At 30.9% G+C, this 19,066-nt stretch overlaps 1 protein-coding gene across 1 annotated transcript in view; it reads right to left on the bottom strand.

Moving 5' to 3' along the window:
* Positions 1-1,698: 1,698 nt before the first annotated feature.
* LOC100200683 (peptidyl-prolyl cis-trans isomerase sig-7) overlaps positions 1,699-19,066 on the bottom strand; it is a 51,600-nt gene continuing 34,232 nt past the window's right edge. The window contains exons 13-15 of the mRNA XM_065794051.1: positions 3,570-3,640; positions 2,704-3,476; positions 1,699-2,057 (exon numbers count right to left, since the gene is read on the bottom strand). Of these exons, the coding sequence (XP_065650123.1) occupies positions 1,890-2,057; positions 2,704-3,476; positions 3,570-3,640 (1,012 nt within the window). The 3' untranslated portion in view covers positions 1,699-1,889. The remainder of the gene's footprint in view (positions 2,058-2,703; positions 3,477-3,569; positions 3,641-19,066) is intronic.

Here is a 19,066-nt window from a genome sequence, read left to right as displayed (position 1 = left end):
AGTTAGAAAATATTATTAAAAGCGGGGATAAATTATTTCTCTATAAATATACAAAACATAAAACTTTAAATAATTGAGTTCAGATAAATAAAGATAAGATTAACTATATAAAATTTGTCTAAAGTTAAGAACTATATAACTTAAAAAGAGTAATAATTAGCATAATTACAAAAAAACTTTTTTACGTGAGCTTATTAGTTAGCTGTATCTGCCTCTTGTTGAGCTAAGCAAGCCTTAATTGAATCCTTATTAACCAATCAAATGGATATTTCTAGGTTGTTTTTTTTTTAGCATCTTATTGATATTTGTAAAAGTTATGCACATGTAGCAAGTTATTTTTTTTTTCTATCCTTGATCATTATATATGCTTGATCGTTATCTTGATGAGGTAACTTCAAAAGCAATCTGTTCCTTAACTTTAGCTGAGGTTAAAAGTTTTTATTTAATATTAATATTTTAACTGCGAGAACTTTATTCTTCCCACATTTATGTTTCTTTCTTTTTACGATGTTTAAATCAAGACTTATACGTTTTATGATGGGCTGAACGCGACATGGAAAACTTGATACTTCTTTTTTAGGTTCTTCCATGCAAACTGGTTAGTTTACAAATCTTAGTGATAAAATGTAATAAGTGATAAACTTCTGGTTAAGGTTGTAAAATCGTTTTTACCCCAAATCTGACAAGTAGTTTTCTCGACGTATATTATTTCTAGGTTTATCCGATATGCCGAGTGGATTCTTTAAATTATTGCAATCTCAATTAATATTGGACACATTTTCTTTTATCGCTTGAACACTTAATAGTCTTCAGATTTTGTGCGCACCAAAATAACAAATTTTTATTCGCTTTTTATGTTTGTATTTTTTTTTTTTTTAACTTTTGCTTCAAATTACATTTGGGGCAAAAATTCCCGAATTGGCCTACTAGTGCCCTGAAAAATGTAAATATTTTGTTAAAAATTATTTTTTTAATTTCAATGACATATCAAACTTAAATCTACACATCGTAAAAAATCCAACGACGTAAGACAATATTTGGAGTCAAATCGCTAAACTAAAAAGTTGTTAGAGGCATCTGTGTGACGCATGCACAAAAATTTTGACAATAATTTTTTTTTACAATTGTTAAATATTGTAAATATAAACGAATGATGTAATTCTTTTTTTGGGGATGCAGCATAGTTTTGTTGTGGTCACATTTTCTCTGTAAATATTTAAAAATTACAGGTTTTATATATGGTTAAGTTTTGACAGATAACAGCTATTTCTGAAAAACACTTTTTTTAAACTTAATTCAATTATAATAACTGGTTAATAATAAATTCTTTGCATATAGAAAAATAAGCAAAACACTTATAAAAAATTGCTTTTCTAATTTGATAAAACATATCCAAAATATTCAAATCGGACAGAATGTTTTAAAATGTATTGGACATTCGTAAAAAATTCTTTACGATTAGAATGTTCAACTTTAAACTAAATAATTTAGTAACGTGTATTTATGACTTCTAAGTAGCAAATATCATATTTGGCGGCGTGATATACGTATATTTGATGAAGAGATACATATATATATTTGATAAATACGATTTTAGCGTCATGGGCCGCAGTTTTGGCTCGCCTAAATTCCGAATAATTGACGCTTAATAACAATATTACCCTTTCCCCTCCGTTAAAAAAAAAGATTTTAAAAAAATTTTATAAAATCTAAACCTTAGCTTGAACGTAGTTTACAATTCTCTATTACAATTTTATCACTAACTTCGTGGATTCCTTCTTATATTCGTCATCTTTTAACGCAATTAAATATTTCTTTGACGAAAACAACAAAAAAGAAGTACCGAAGTCGCTCAATAACAAGCTCGTAACTAAAAGTTATTCTCAATTTCAATCAGAACTATCAGTGCAATTACTACGTTTCTTTCGTTTCTTATTGCCTTCAGAATGCCTTTTTGTATGCTTTTTATAGTCACGTGATTTTTTGTTATCTTCGTCTGAACTATCATCTGAATCGGAAGGTTCACTTCTATTGTTCTTTTTATTGGACAATTTTTCCTTAAAAAAAAACAACAAGAAAAAAATAACAATAAATAACAAAACAATAATCCTAACAAAAAAATAATCCAATACGACAAGATATTTATTAAAAGTAAAACAACCATTCAAACAGTCCAGACCGGTTCAGTAAAACAAATTAACAATACAGACTAAAACACTATCAACAATAAATATCAACCAATAAAACAACTAGAAGCTGTCAACAATAAACATCAATCAATAAAACAACTAGAACACTATCAACAGTAAATATCAACCAATAAAACAACTAGAACACTACCAACAATAAACATCAACCATTAAATTAACTTAAACACTATCAACAATAAATATCAACTAATAAAACAACTAGAACAAGAACTCCAATGTGGCAACATTAAAGTTAATCAACGCTTTTTACATTTATAACTTTATTGCACATTAAGAAATGTTTTCACTTTTTATTACTATATCAGCTATAACTATCAAAAACTTCTGCTACAAATTTATGTTATATTAAAACTAAAAAATTCTTATAATATATTAAAAAATTACTTGTTTTTAAACTTTATTAAATGTTAAAATTATGTTAAATCTTCTTTTACTAGGAAAAAAATTATAATTTATTAAACAATAAAAGAAAATACACTAATAAAAATCAAACCCCAGTGTATTCTTCTGTGTCACATTCTTCTAAGGAGATCTTTTTAAACTTCTTTTCTCTTTTTTCATTTTTAACTGATTCATCGCTATCGTCACTATATTTTGTTTGTTCTTTACCATCTATTTTTTTTTCTTTTTGCAATGATCTAGCGTCTCGTTTTTGCAATGATGAGGAAGATGATCTAACATCCCTCTTTTCTTTCGAAATAGAAGACCTACGATCATTCTTCTTTCTAGAAAATTCATTCTTTTTATCATCATCACTGGTTGTCTTCCTTATATCATCACGATTATTTTTTGAAATCGCCTTTTTTTTTTTTTTAAACTCCTCTTGAAACTTTTTAGATTGTTTACGGTCAGAATCTTCAGAATCACTGTTTGAATATTTGGATGAGTCTTTTAAATATTTGGATGACTCTTTTAAATTTTTGGATGACTCTTTTAAATTTTTGGATGACTCTTTTAAAGTTTTTGATTTTTTGATATCGCAATCATCAGAGTCTGAATCATCTGAGCTTTTTTCTGTGTATTTTTTTGATTTTTCGTTTTTCTTTTTTTTTTCAGCAGTTTTTAAATCGACATCATCATCATCAGATGAAGAATAGTTTCGCTTAAGTGATTTTTTAGGATCATTTCTAGAATCAACTCGTTTTTTGTGACTTTTTAGCGTTTTCTTCCGTGCTGAACGCTTGTCATCACTCGATGAGCTATCAGAAACACTATCAGAAGAGTCACTTCTTTGCTTCTGTGATTTTTTCTTTGATTTATAAGAATCTACAAATCAAATTATCTATAAAAAATCTGTTTTTAAACAAACTTTCCATGTTCCAGTCATCAAAAAATCATATAAGCTAGGAAATAAAAAACCTTTTTTTCTGTGTTTTTCTTGAACTTGACCTTTTTTTCCTTTATCTTCATCATCAAAAATCATTGAATATCTAAAAAATAATTAATAAAAAAATTATTTATTACACAAAAATAAAAAAACTGAACCAAATCCAAACAAAAAAAACAACAACAAAAAACTAAACGGAATGTTTTTAAAACATAAAACTCAATACCTAATAAAAAATATTTGATCAACAAAATTTGTTAACAATTTTACCAACACCTACCTCAACCCCTCAATAAAACTTTTACTAGAATAATAAAATAACACTTAAATAAGGCATAACATACACTCCAGGGGAAAAATCTAGTATACAACTGCAATTAGAAACATCAAACTTGAGCGAATCAAGCCAAAAATACTTAGACGAATCGCTGATTTTTGGTCTGAATTATTTTTTTCATCTGAAGTTAAAAAAAATAATTCAGATGATCGATTGACTATACACAAATGCAACTTCTTTAAGCAATAAAATTGATAAGTTATTGATAGAAATTATAAACTTCAAAGCAAGTATAGTTTTAATTAGTGAAACATGGTGGTCAGACAAATCAGGAGTTATATTACCAGGTTTTAATTTGTACCGTTTGGATTGTGTACACAATAAAGGAGGTGTAAAAAAATCCCATTCTATTTTAGAAATATTTTTCTAAAATAGAATGGGATTTTTTTAAACTTTAACATTTTTAAACTTAAATACTGATAATACTTATAACAAATGGTTATCTATCTAGGTTATTTATCTATCTTAAATACTGATAATACTTATAACAAATGGTTATCTATCTTTAGACATATTAAAAGTTTAGTATTTATGCTTGTAATAAATTCATTGCAAAACAAAAAATTTATCAAAATTAAAAACCCATCGTTTATTTAGAAATATTAAAAGTATTTGTAAAAGAAAGGGAATATTATGGATCAAATGTAGAAATAAATAATAAATAAAGGAAAAGGTAAAACAAATCAACAAATGCAAGGAATTCAAATTTAGCATTGATATCATTAAAAATCACCTTTAAAAATTAAATTCTCCTCAATGGAAGAAGCATTTGTTTAACATGGAGGAAGCCTTTTTTTAACAAAAAAAAAATAAAGAGCAAAAGAAAAATAAATAAAAATTGTTTAGAACTAAAGATTTGAAAAATAAACAAGTAAAATTTAAAATGAGTTTTTAAAACCCAATGCTTTTATATGTTATTAAAACACAATTTTGCAATCAATTTTTTCTGATATTACTGTTTTATTTTATTAACATTCAGCTGTATGCGTGTGTAAAAAAACAAAAAAGTTCAGGGAAGATGCAGTTCTTAAACCACAGATATTTCATTTACGAAGTCAATACCTTATCCAAATATGCTTAACGCAAGTTTTTCATAACTTTTCATTATGAAAACAATTAATATACTTATTTATAAAATTTTTATTCTTTTTTCCATAAAAAAAATAAACTTAATTAAAATTAACTAAATTAATTGACTTTTTACAAAACTAATTATTGAAATTATATAGTCATCAAGCTTGTATGCGAGTTTGTATGCAAAATCTGAAGAAAATCTATCATCGGGAAGTGACTCAAAAATTGATTACAAGACTTGATCCTCACAGATAAACCAACAAACAAAGACGAGTTAACAAAAAAATTGGAAAAAATAAAAAAGTGAAAACAATGAAAATATTAATTCAAGAAAAACATTAAATAAACAGAAGAACTAAATGCAAAGTTAAAAGAATAAATATGTTCATGATAAATTCAAAAAATAAAAAACTTTAATAAGTTATTAAAAGAAAACAAAATTTTTAAGTTTTATTAATAGTACAGGCAATATATAAAATTACCTTGAACAAATTGCAACAAAAGGTTTTTCTACGGCATAATAACTATCAAGTAGTTCTATGTGACATATAAAAAGTCCTAAGAGTTTTAGTTAGGGGAAAGTCATTAAATTTTAAAAAATGACACAATTTTAATGGTATTTCTATGTTAACAGTGTGTCTGCATTTGCTTTTTTTAAGCCTCTTTAACTCTTCAGCTCTAATTATTTATATTTCTCATAAGTTAAACAAAGTATCAGCCATTAAAATATTAAAAATAAAGAATAATTTCAATAGTTTTATATACAGATTAACAACTTGACTTAAGTATGTACTGCTTATATTTATTCATATTTTAGATAAGTTTATTATCGAGAGAAATTTAACCTTTAAATTATTTAACTGAAAAGCTTATTTAACAGTGATTATTATTGATAACAGGTGTAGGGTGTGGTCAGGTATTACCTTTTTATTGGGAAAATTAAATTTGCATCCACACATGTCATATCTTTTACTGTCATTTTTATTCTGTAATAAAAATAATTGAAATTTTTCTTACAAATAAAATTTAAATGCAGGCACTATTTTGAATTCTTTATTTACTTAAAACTTTATCTACTTTTCTGAGTTAAAAGTGACATTAATTTTTCTGCATTCAATATTCATAACTTTTTAAAACTTAAATACATATTTATTATTTACAGACCTTATTAATGGCATGATTGATATGTGTTACATTACTTAAATATAATCTGGCTAATTATAGGCAAAGGTTATATATTCTTTTTTAATACATGTTTTCTAATTTATCATAATTTTTTTTGTGTGGTGTTTTTTTATTTATTTTAAAGATAAGTTTCTTAATTCTTTTAATAAAATAATCTTAACTCTAGAATGACCAAGCCTTGCACTTTAGAGGAAGAAAACTAGTGTATATTGAAATACTTTATAGATTATCTTCAACTTACAGCAAGCAAAGTACCTACTGTATAAAGTTACAAAGATCTTGGTCATTTAAGAGTAAAGAGTTTTTTGAAACGTAAATATATAGTGTGAATAATTTTTCCATTTTAAATTTCAGGTATGGACTTATCAAAATGAGCAATATGCAAAAAACCCATTGATGAAGAAAATAAACTGACAGTAACTGTAAGTGACAAGGGTAGCTCTAGCATTAACTTATCTAGTGAAAAAAGAGGTGATAATGTTCACACACAGCCTGGTAAAAAGGTACACACAGATTGTCAACGAATATACTGTAATCCCCATCAAGTTCTCAAAGTCACAAGGCAAAAGGATGAAGAGCATGTTAAATACCAGAAAAGGCATTCACTTAGATCGTCTGAAGAATTTTTTAACTTTAAAACACTTTGTCTGTTTTGTTGACAACCAGCCTTTAGAGGGATCTGTGATAAAAAAGATAAAAAGTATACTGTGCTACAGGTAAATATATACTTTTACAAGGAAAGAATGAATTTTACATGAATATTCAACTTGTTTCTCTGCGCAGTGGCCTTATTCGTTGAGGTTCATGTTTTGGAGTTATAGAGTTGAGAGAGGGTTATAACCACTTTTGAGTAGCCTCCTCATCTGTAGTGGCCTTCATGGCCTTGAGGAGGTGAATAACAAAAAAAAAAAAAAAAAAAAAAAAAAAAAAATACTTTTACAAGAAAAGCTCAAATCGTGGTGTTAAATGCTAAGCCCCTGAACACTGATAACCATCAAGTCAACATTGACCCTCAGCTTCTTTTTTAACAACTCATCACTGTGGCAAATGCTGCTGGTGATTTAGAATCAGTATTTAAGTATGAGCTCAGCAACTAGCCATCATCACTCTCTGATTCTCATTTGATGCTTTAAGAACCACACAAACCAGTTTTGGCTGATGCTATATGGGAGCTTTTAACACCTGCCAGTACTTCAGATACCATTGACAGATGATGTACAGTATGTTTTAGATGGTGGGGCACTTATCCAGGGCATTCCGTGGTCTTCTCAAGCCACTTACAAGGATGTCTACAATCAATACACTGAATATGTTCAAAAGAAGTATGGAAAAGCCATTGTTGTGTTTGATGGTTATGAAAGTCAAACTACTAGAGATATGTCCAGGCGATCCAAAGGAACTGTTGGTCATAATGTAACATTTATGGAGAGTATGAGCATCATGATGAAAAAAGATATTTCTGCCAAATAAACAAAATAAATAACGATTTATCAATATGTAAAGTAAAGAAATAAAACAAAGAAACTGTCAAACATACCAAGCATTAGGAGATGCTGATATCCTCATTGTACAAAAAGCTGTCAAATCAGCTATGCCTATGATGACCATTTTAGTGGGAGATGATACAGACCTTCTTATTTTGCTATGTTATCATGCAAGTTTGTAGTCTCATTTTTCTGTCCTAAGCCCAAGAAAATCACGAAGAAAGCACATCACAAATGGAATATCAAAACAGTCAGAACTTGGCCAGGACATATGCGAGAACATTCTCTTTATTCATACAATCCTTGGGTGTGATTCAACATCTCACATTTATCGTATCGGAAAAGGAGCCTCCTTAAACAAATTCAAGACAAATATTCATTTTCATGAGCAAGAATCTGTATTCAATTCTTGATTTGCATCTGTCAATGATATTATATCAGCTGGAGAAAAAGCCTTGGTCATCTTATGCAATGGGAATTCCAACGAAAGTCTGGACACCCAACGATACAAATGATTCTGTGAAAAAGTAGCTACCAACATACTCCATGTTCAAGCTCAAAGTTTGCCACCAACATCAGCAACAGCCAAGTACCACAGCCTCTATGTGTACTTGCATGTACAAAAATGGAAGACTAGTGAAGAAGCACTCCTTACAAAAGAGTGGGGATGAAGGGAGAGTGCTGAAGGCCTCATTCCTTTTCAGACTGATTAACCACCAGCCCCTGCAGAGCTACTGAGTGTCATATGATGTAATTGCCAAACTGACTGCCACAGCCTAAAATGTATTTGTAGAAAAAATGGATTTGAATGTACCTCAGCATGTGGACACTGCAGAGGAAAAGTTGTGCAAATGTATTTTAAATAAACTTTGATGATTCAGGCAAAGAAGTTAACCCCATTTGACTTGGTGTTTAACCTAAATAATGCATTTATGCTATCCATATTACTTTTATAAAAATATCTGCAAATATTGTCATGCTTACATCAGTATGGAATTTAAAATAAATAAAACTTATGTATCATTTTTTAAAGTAAGCTTTTACTCAAAAGTACAAGTCAAAGAGTTTTGAAACAAAAAAGCATTAGAAAACTGTTACATACTGCAAAAGTAAAAAATCACTATACTTTTCGAAAAAAGTGATGACAAAATCAAAAATGGCAGTCTTTTTGTTTAATTTGTGTTTTTTTCTTATCTCCATACAAGGATTGCTTAGGACTTTTTTATATGTCATTCAGGATTCTAAGAGTAGACAAAAAATGCTGACAGACTTTTTGTTGCAATTTGTTCAAGGTAGGCCTACTTTTTTCTTAAAGATGGCAAAACTGTTATCAAAAATATTTGAAAAATCGTTCAAAAATGGTAATCTTCTTACAGATTGGTTAAAAGCTATCGTAATACCTCTATTTAAATAAGGAAATAAACTCAATCCAGCAAACTATAGATCAATTTCTTTAACATTAATAGTGTGTAAAATAATAGAAAAAAATTTTAGAGACAAAATAATGCAATTTGATAAGCAACTTGATAAAAAAAAACAAAAAATAAAAACAAAAGTTGTATAACAAATTTACTTGAAACTCTTGACTAGATTACCAAAGCAGAGGGGTTAAAAATAGACATTATTTTTATGGATTTTGCAAAAGCTTTTGATTCAGTTGCACACCTATAGCTTTTGGTGAAACTAGAAGCAATCAGAATTTGAGGTAAACTGTTAAATTGGTGCAAAGGTTTTCTCAGCAATAGAACACAGCGGGTAGCTTTTTATCTGAATGGAAAAATGATATAAGTGGAGTTGCACAAGGATCTGTACTAGGCCCACTTCTATTTATCATATACATAAATGATTTAAGTTTTAATATAAAAGGTGTCGTAAAACTCTTTGCTGATGACACAAAAGTGATTTCGATGACAAAGAATCAAGAGGACAATAAAAATCTTCATAACAATATAGATGAACTAAGTAAGTGGTCATAAAATGGTTAATTAAATTTAACGAAAATAAATGCAAAATAATGCATTTAGATAAAAATAATCAAAAACATGATTATAAACTAAATGATTTTACACTATTAAAAACTCAATCAGAAATTGATCTCGGTATTAAAAAATGGAAAATTTAAAGGGTTTATTTTATCAAAACAGGAATAATTATCTAAAAATTGAAACATCAGAAAATAAAAGAAAAAGATTTGATCATATTCAAATGTTCAAAATATCCAAAGGATTCAATAAAATAAATTTTCGCAACCCTATAAATCATATTGTAACAACTACAAGAAGACAGGCTCAAAAAATGAAACAATCAGACACAACTTCTTCAGAAACACTTTTCTACAATGTTTAATACACCATTAAACAGCTAAAAAAAATAATACAAAAAAATTAATAAAAAATAATTTTTAACTTATTAATTGCTTAAGGCCCAAAAATGGGGTAGAGGGCGACAGAGATTTTTCAGCAACCAATATATTTTTTTATTGGAAATTTTAGCTGGTGATATATTACATGTGGCATTGTGTCTTAGACTAAAAGATTTAAATTAGGTCTAAAAAATAACAAAATATTTGCATTTATGTGAATTAAGGTAATTTTGGGGGTAAATGATGGCACAAAATCTTTGAAAATTACCAAACCAAAAAAGCACTCAAGATTATTCTAGTGTATGTTGTAGATACTAATATAGTAAATAGGTGTGCCAAATTTCAAGTAATTTTGATTATTAGTTTTGAAAATATTTCTGTCGTCAGCCAAAAAAACATGACTTTGAGAAAAACGAAATTAAAAAAAAAAAAGTAAAAAACGTTAGTTCAAAACTCTCCACTATTATACGTCACACCTTCCTATGTTTCATTTTGATCACAAAAACCTTTTCGTATTGCTCTTAATTTTTTTCTTCTAGATTTTACTTTAGGGGTACATTGCTTTTCTGCTTTAGATATTCGTTTAGTGTCCTTATGCAATACATAATTTTGCGCATTTATACCAAATATCATTCCAAGTTCATTAAACAACTTGTTTAAAAATTGTTGACCATCATTAAAGTTTAGTACAGCTGATGCCACTCCAATACTTAGAGCAGTTCTTTCAATAAATATATCTTTTGGGCATCGCTTCCATATCAATTGATTTAACGACTCATTGGGATTCTGCATTTTACCGTGTAAACATTTTTCAAGAAGTTTATCGGAACCAAGGTCCATAAATATTGGTTTGATAGTATCACACACAGAAGCAGGAATACAAATATTTTCTTTATATGTCACTTTTCCAGTCAGTTAGTCAGCCTGGAATTTGTACCACGAATCTTTGGTGCGCAAACAATACTGATGGCGTGTTTCACCATCACAATTTTCAGAACAGTGAAAAAGTACAGCTGCAACACTCTTTTTCATTACATATAAATTTCCAATGTTCTGCCTTATTGCCTTGCCATAATAGTTTTGCAATGTATTTACCACATTTTCTGTTAAGCAACCAGCTCCTCCTAACTTTTCGTCATCACATAAAATTTCTTTACTATTTTTTTTTAAATTTCTTAAGCGACTACCAACACGTTTTTGAATATGCCCAATGCGCTCCGCTTTTTTAATTTCTTTAATATCTCGATAAGGCTTAACAGCAACAACACTAACATAGGAACTGCTATCTCCATCACCTAGAAATGTTGTATATCTTAATTTGTTTTTTTTTTCGGAACGCAAAAAGGTATCTATTTGCTAATACCTAAACCAATTACCTATATTAAGTTTAATTTTCTCTAACAAACGTTGTTGGATACAATGTTTTTTTAAAATCTGTCTAAGATTATGCCTTCTTTTCTTGTCTTGTTAGAGTCACAACACACATGCATCTGATCATCTTCTCTCTTGGCAAATACTACATCATATAAATATTGCAGTTTTTATAAATATAAAAGGATATTGTATGCCAGCATCTAAATAAGGTCAGGTCAGGTTCAGGATCATCACGATCACTCTGCTACTGGTATTATGTAACCCAGTACTACCAGCCCCATACCCTGCTGCATTGTAGAGTGTGCTTTTTTAGGCAAAACCTAGGAAAAACAAACTCCGAATTAAAAATCCCCTGCCTTGGGGCTCTTGGTTGAGTAAAGGCTAGAGATGGTGTCTTGATAAAAATAATCATCTTGGGCAGATATTAACTGCATCCAGCAACTGTCTTGTAGGACACCACCTCGGCAAAGACGTTAGGGGTAAGCAAAATAATTATGTTGACCAGCCTTAAACCCCTTCTTTATCTATTAGGTTGACATAGATGTAAACCTTTGCTACATTGTTTCCTGCCTAGAATGATGAACGCTGGATCTTCTTGACTTTTTTCATAGGTTATTGCTTGTGCCTCCTTGATAGTGATTATGCAACTCTTCCTGTTATCTCCTAATGAGGGTACAGCTCTAAAACTTAGTTTAATGGTTCTAAGGCTAGCAGGTAGTAAGGTTTCCCAAACTCTGTGGTAGCTCCTAGAGAGGCTGATTCCACCAACAGCTGCAAAATATCATAGTATTAACATGTTGCCATGTTGCGGATGGACGGTGTCCCTGTTAACACTTTTACTGCACATTGTCGAGGCCACAAAAGGAGCCCTATGTTATGACTATGGGTTAATTAACAGGACTGAGAAAAATGCTTATTGCATAGGAGGCCGTGCTCTATATATGAATGTGTCAAGTTCTCTTAAACTATTCCAAAAGTAAAACAAAATATTAAACATAAAAAACCATCCAAACCATCTAACTGTTTTAATATCTTTTACTAATATTCATGGTCTGCAAAGCAACCTTCCATCAGTTGAATCTTACCTTTCACAAAATTCACCAGACTTGCTTCCTCTTAGTGAGACTAATTTAAATTCTGCTATTCCTTCTTCTGATCTCAGTGTTGATGGGTACTATCCTTTGATTTGCAAAGATTCTCAAAGATTCGCAAAGATGGTTTACCAGATAGAAAGCTTCCTACCATTAGAAACAGTGGCTCTGATAATTTTTGATATTACATATGAAAAATTAACTACATATGTTTTTTTGCTCTTAAGTTTTCGTTTATATAACTCATAAATCAATTTAAAGTTTCATCATATAATTATTTTAGGTTTGCCAGACACTACTTATAGCTGCACTTAATCATGTTTGATATTTTTCTCAAGTTTAGAAGAGATTTTCGACATTTTTCAATACTATGATTGCGTAGATGTGTCTGCAGTTAATTCAGATATAACTAGTTGCAAAACTGCTACCACAGAGCAAAAGCAGCTCTTACCATATTATTGACTCCGTTATCCATTAGGCTCTCTCTATAGAATATGTATATATACAGGGTTCCCACTCCTCCATAAAACCTTAAATATCCTTAAAAAATAAAAACCTCCTTAAATGCCCTTAAATAACCTTATAAAAAGTAAAATTTGACTTCTCTCCTTAATTCCTCATTATTATAATTTTTTTAATCATCTAGGAAATTTTATTAAAGTGATGATATATATAAAACCCTGATATATATATATATATCAAGTCCTTCAATTGCTTTTAATGAGTTGCCACATAAATATTGACATAACTGAAGTAATTTATATTCAGCTGTTGCTGGAGCTTGGTCAATACATGCGGTAGCGGTGCAGTGGTAGAGTGCTCGCTTCATAAGCGAGAGGTTCCAAGTTCGATCCACACCACGTCCCTGGTAGTACCGCTCTCAACTCGTCTCTCCGCATAGCAGCCTTGTTCGTCAAGATTCGTGTTTCAGAGTTATAGAGTTGAGAGAGGGTTATACCACAAATAAGTAGCCTCCTCGTCTGTAGTGGTCTTCTTGGCCTCGAGGAGGTGAAAATATATATATATATATATGATTCCAATAGTCACATGCTTGGCTTAGGGGTTTACATATGCATCAATTCACCTATTTGTCATGAAATCAGGTTCGAATCTTTTGACCATTCCTTTATGTGCTTGTGCTTAGCACGTCTTGACTCTATCACCTATCTCATTGTTCTTTATTGTTCTCTTTCTTCCCAAGACTGGACTCTTTTAGATATAATTTCTGATCAAATTGACCATGCTCTCTCTCTTTACCCCTCTGCCAATATTGTTGTTATTGGTGACTTTAATGCTCATCACACTGAATAACTTGGCTCTAATGCCACTGACGCTGCTGGCACTAAAGCCTATAACTACTGCATTTCTCAATCTCAAACTCAGTTAACTTAATGACTCATTTTCCTGACAAACCTAATCATTTACCTTCACTCCTTGATTTATGTCTAGTTTCTAATCCTAGTTTGTGTTCAGTTTCTCCTTTTTCTCCCTTAGGTGGTTTTAACCATGCAATGATCTCTTTAAATCTTTTATCTCGTTCTTCATTTTCGGACTGACCCTATCATCGCATTACTTACTACTACTCTAAATCTGACTAGGACTCTTTTCATGTTTTTCTTCATGATGGTCCTTGGTCTGATGTCTTTTCTCTCTTAGCTGATAAATGCGCCTACTAGGTAACCCCCTGGATTCAGGCAGGAATGGATGCTTTTATTACTTCTCATCGGTTCCAAGTCAAGCCTCATTCTACTCTATGGTTTTCACCCTTTTGTGCAGCTGCTATATCTAATCATAATCATTTTTTTCATCTTTTTCAAAAGAATAACTTTCTTGAGAACAAACAGCTATTTACTATTGCACAGGCTGAGCTATTTGCAAAGAACTTTTCTTCTTATTTGACTCTTGAATCTTATGGCCATTCTCTTCCTTCCATTTAAACAAGTTAAACCATTGTTAGTCATTCAAATCACTCCAGCTTCCGTTGATAAAGTCATATCTCAATTAAACTCTTCTACAGCTTATGGTCCAGACAACATTCCTGTCAAAGTCTTATAAAATTGTTCTCCAGTACTCTCTTCAATTTTCTCTAAACTATTTAATAAGTGCTTGACTGAGTCTTGTTTTCATACCTGTTGAAAAATGGCATCTGTTGTTCCAATTTTCAAACACTCCGGTGAACATTCTGATCCCTCCAATTATCGTCCAATCAGTCTTCTTTCTGTTATTAGCAAGGTCTTAGTCTTTGATAAACAAATTTCTCACATCCCATTTTGAGTCAAATAACTTGCTGTCAGACAATCAATAGGGTTTTCAATCCTCTCATTCTACAGATGACTTGCTAACTGCTGTGACTGAAAGATTTTATTGTGTATTAGATGGAGGCGGAGAGGCTAGGGCTATTGCTCTTGACATATCTAAGGCTTTTGACAAAGTTTGGCATGTTGGTCTTCTCCATAAGCTTGTTTCAGATGGTGTATCTGGAAAAGTTTTTGAAACTATCAAATCGTTTCTTTCTAACCGCTTTATTAAAGTCATCCCTGAAGGCTAACACTCTTTTTAATTTCCAGTAACGTTTGAGGTACCTCAAGGTTCTATCCTTATTTTGTTTCTTATCTACATTAATGACCTTCTTGACAACCTTACATCATGAAGTAGTTCTTTTTGCTGATGACTCAACTTTATACTCCTGTCTTGACAAAAAATCTTCTCTTCAATCCCTTAGAACAGGCAGTTGATCTTGAATCTGAACTGTAAGAGATTGGGGCCAGCAGAGGCTTGTAAATTTTAACTCCAACAAAACTCAGTTATTTACTGCAAACAAATATACCAATACTGTTGACATTCCTATATTAATAAATGGCAACCCTCTCACTGAGTTCTCTTGGATTATCACTTACTACCAGAGTTGTTAGTGGGTTAAGAAAATTGAACCCAACCCAACCCAACCCACTGCCACATGAACCCAACCCAACCCATGGGTTGACCCACGGAGTGCATGCAAACATGTATAATTATACCGTTAAATTGGCGACATTTTAATACATTCTAGCCTATACAACCATATTAGATACAAATAATATGTTGTTACTCAGTTACTGTCACTATATGTGTTAGTAAGCAAACTAACAAAGAACAGCTTTAACATAAATGAGCACTATATTAGCGAAGATGGTATTCACCGCAGTTGATATGTTGACACCCGTGTGAGCTTCAATCCCAAAGTGGCGAATGGCCAACGCTTCATGTTGTACGCAAAATTGTCGGTCAATCCACGAAGCATGAACATCAAGGTACGCTTTTTTCCTGTAGTCGCCAGTGTACAAGTCGAGACACAGTGAAATTGTTCCATCTTCGATAGGCTCCTTAATAGCGTCTATTATTCTCTTCTTTATTTCTGCAGCTTGTAGCCGTGTAGCTTGCATTACAGTTTCACGTTTAACTAGAGCGTCAGTGATGTCAAATTTTCCATACTTGGCGCCAAAGTCAACACATGTTTGAAGCAGTCTCTTAAAACCATCGTGTTCGACAGATCGAAAAGAATGATAACCATCAGCACAGAATTCTACTTCTTTTCTTTTCATAAGGTCACAGTTATCTTTTGTCAATTGACACTTTAATGCGAAACATTGACGAATCTGCAGTTGTTTGCTGTCCTTCGTGCCGCATAATTTTGCATGATTTATGAGATTTTTTGTGCCAAAGCAGCTTAGACCATCAGCAGACTTATACGCATACACTTTTTTGCATACGGTACACGCACAGAAATATTTCAATTCAACACTCAATGGCTCTCCATTTCCGGCAACGTCACGTTTTTCAAATATTAAAGTAAACCTATCCCAAATCGCAGATTTTGCAGCCTCGTACGGTTTGAATAAATAATTATTGGGGTAACGTTTCAATTTATTTTCTAATTCATCGGCATTCGCCATCATGCTTAGTTTGAATTATTATGATGCTTTTAATTTAATTTTATCCTGTTTATATAGCCGTACTCAGCGATGAATTTGCTATATGACGTCATTCACGCAGAAAAAAACGCTCTAATCGCTAACTGTAAAAAACTGCTCTTGCATCATCGAAAGTAATTATGCTTTCGATGACGCAAGAGCAGTTTTTTATTACACTAATTATTATACATTATTTTTTTTTACATTAATACAGCGGCCTGGATATCGATGTGTTGACGTCAATTCGACGGTTGGCTTTAATAAAACTGCGTCATTCGATAGCAAATCCGTTAAATCTTAAGCGCAAATAATGAAATAAACATAACGGTGAAACGGCGAAAATACAATGAAAATGCAGCTAAGGCGTGGGTTATCAGTGGGTTATACTTCCTCAACCCAACCCAACCCATAGGTTAACCCAACCCACTAACAACTCTGCTTACTACTGACCTTTCATGGAAACCATATTTACAATTGATTGTTAAATTAGTATCTACTAAGGTTGCTTCCCTTTATCGTACTCACTATTTTTTACTCTCCAGATTTCATTCTCTACCTCTACAAATCTCTTATTCGTCCCTGTATGGAATACTGTTGTCATATTTGGGCTGGTTCTTCTAACGATGCTTTTTCTCTTCTAGACAAGGTTCAAAAATGCATTGTAAATGTAGTTGGATTCAGTCTGCTAAGTCTGTCCCATCTTCATAAAGTTGCATCTCTTTCTCTTTTCTACTAATACTATCATGGTTGCTGCTAAAAAGGAGCTATCATCTCTAGTTCCATCAACTAAAACTCATTCTCACTTGACTCATCATTTATCAAAGCCTCATTCTCTTACTGTATCTGTCCCTGCATGCTCCAAAAACTTTTATTTGTCTAGTTTTTTTCCCACACTTCAACCCTTTGTATAAGAGGTAACTTCTATTGGAAGAATATTGTTTTATTTTTAGATCTTGTAATTAAAATTAATGAACTTAGAATTGGATCTGATGAGTTTGGGAACAAAAATATTACAAAAAATTCACACCCATATTCGAGGGCAATATTTTAATTTACTATATTATTCTTAATTCAAATTTATTGTTATGTTCTAAATTTCATCTAATTATATTTTAGTGTTCAAAAGTTTTTAAAAATGTAAAGTTTACGCTGCCATCAAAATAGGAGGATTGTAAATTTTACTCATTTTGTTCCAACACTTAAAGATAATTAAATAAAATTTAAATAAATTAAAATTTAGTAGAAGATATTAAATTAAAATACTGTATTAATTCATTGCCCTTGCATTTGGGCTATTTAATTGGAGTAATTTTGTTCCAAGGCTTAAATTTGAAGTTTTCAGAATGTCTTAAATTGCTATATCTATCAAATAATAAACATAAAAAAATCCTGGATCTGTCGCTGATTACAGAAATGATATTTTACAAAGAACTTGCATCACTGAAAAACAATTAATTCAAAAAAGTTGCAGCTAGATTTTTCACTAAATTTTTCTAGAGTACATTCAGCATCAATAAATACTTAGCCCACAGTCAAATAGTTGTATATCAGTAGTTTAGCTCTATTGAATGTAAAATATGGTATTATCTTTCAATATTTTTTCATAATTTCTTCTTACTTTCACAACTACATTCAAAAAAACTAAAAAATCTAAGACTCATAGACCTTTCCATAACTGCATATATGTATGGGAAAATATTAAAAGTAATTATATACTAATTGGTGCGAACATCACCAAAAAAATTTCTCTTGAACTAGACTTTTAACCAAAACTTTTAACTTAATACCTAAATATCTCATTATTAATTTTTAAAATTTTTATATTTTAACATATTCATATTGAATGTGCTACCTTATGAATATTGCATCGCATACTTTTTGATCACCTTGCATTAGTGACCAAAATGACAACTCTTTTTGCCACCGAACTTTTATCACAACATACAGTTAGAGCATTTGATTTAACATTTCATACACCTTTTACCAAATTGCATTTTAAGACATCTATTACATCTTGAGTCTTATAACTCTCAGATAACCTCAATATGTTTTTTGATCTTTTTGTTCTATGGCTGACATGCCAAGTGTTCTAACTGAAAGATTCTGTTTCGCATTAGTTGGGGGAGGTGAGGTAAGGGCTAATGCTCTCAACATATCTAAAGCTTTTAATAAAGCTGGTCTTCTCCAATAAGTAATGATACGCTAATGAGATCTGCTTTGACATAAATTTGGGGGATTCAAATGAATAATTTGTAATTAATTTATGGTAATGGCATATTTGGAATAAAATTTAATTAATATATATAAATTATTTTTCATGTTAGTCTTCTCCATAAGCTTGTTTCATATGGTGTATCTGGGAAGATTTTGAGATTATCAAATTATTTCTTTCAAACCCATTACAATCATTCTTGAAGGCCAACATGCTTCTTCATTTCCAGTAACTTCTAGGGTATCTCAAGGTCCTGTGCTGCTTCTTATCTATATTAATGATCTTCTGACAATCTTTATTGAAAGTGGCTCTATTTGCTGACAACACAAATTTACACTCCTGTCTTGACGAAAAGTCTCCTTTTTTCAATAACTTAGATGAGGCAGCCGACCTTAAATCTGATCTGTCTTCGGTAACAGATTGGGACTTGCAGTGGCTTGTGAACTTTAACTTCCAAAAA

Source organism: Hydra vulgaris, chromosome 03 (genome assembly GCF_038396675.1).
Source record: "Hydra vulgaris chromosome 03, alternate assembly HydraT2T_AEP".
NCBI classification, from domain to species: domain Eukaryota; kingdom Metazoa; phylum Cnidaria; class Hydrozoa; order Anthoathecata; family Hydridae; genus Hydra; species Hydra vulgaris.
The sequence above is the reverse complement of the archived record's forward strand: the minus strand, read 5'-3'. Positions and strand labels throughout refer to the sequence as shown.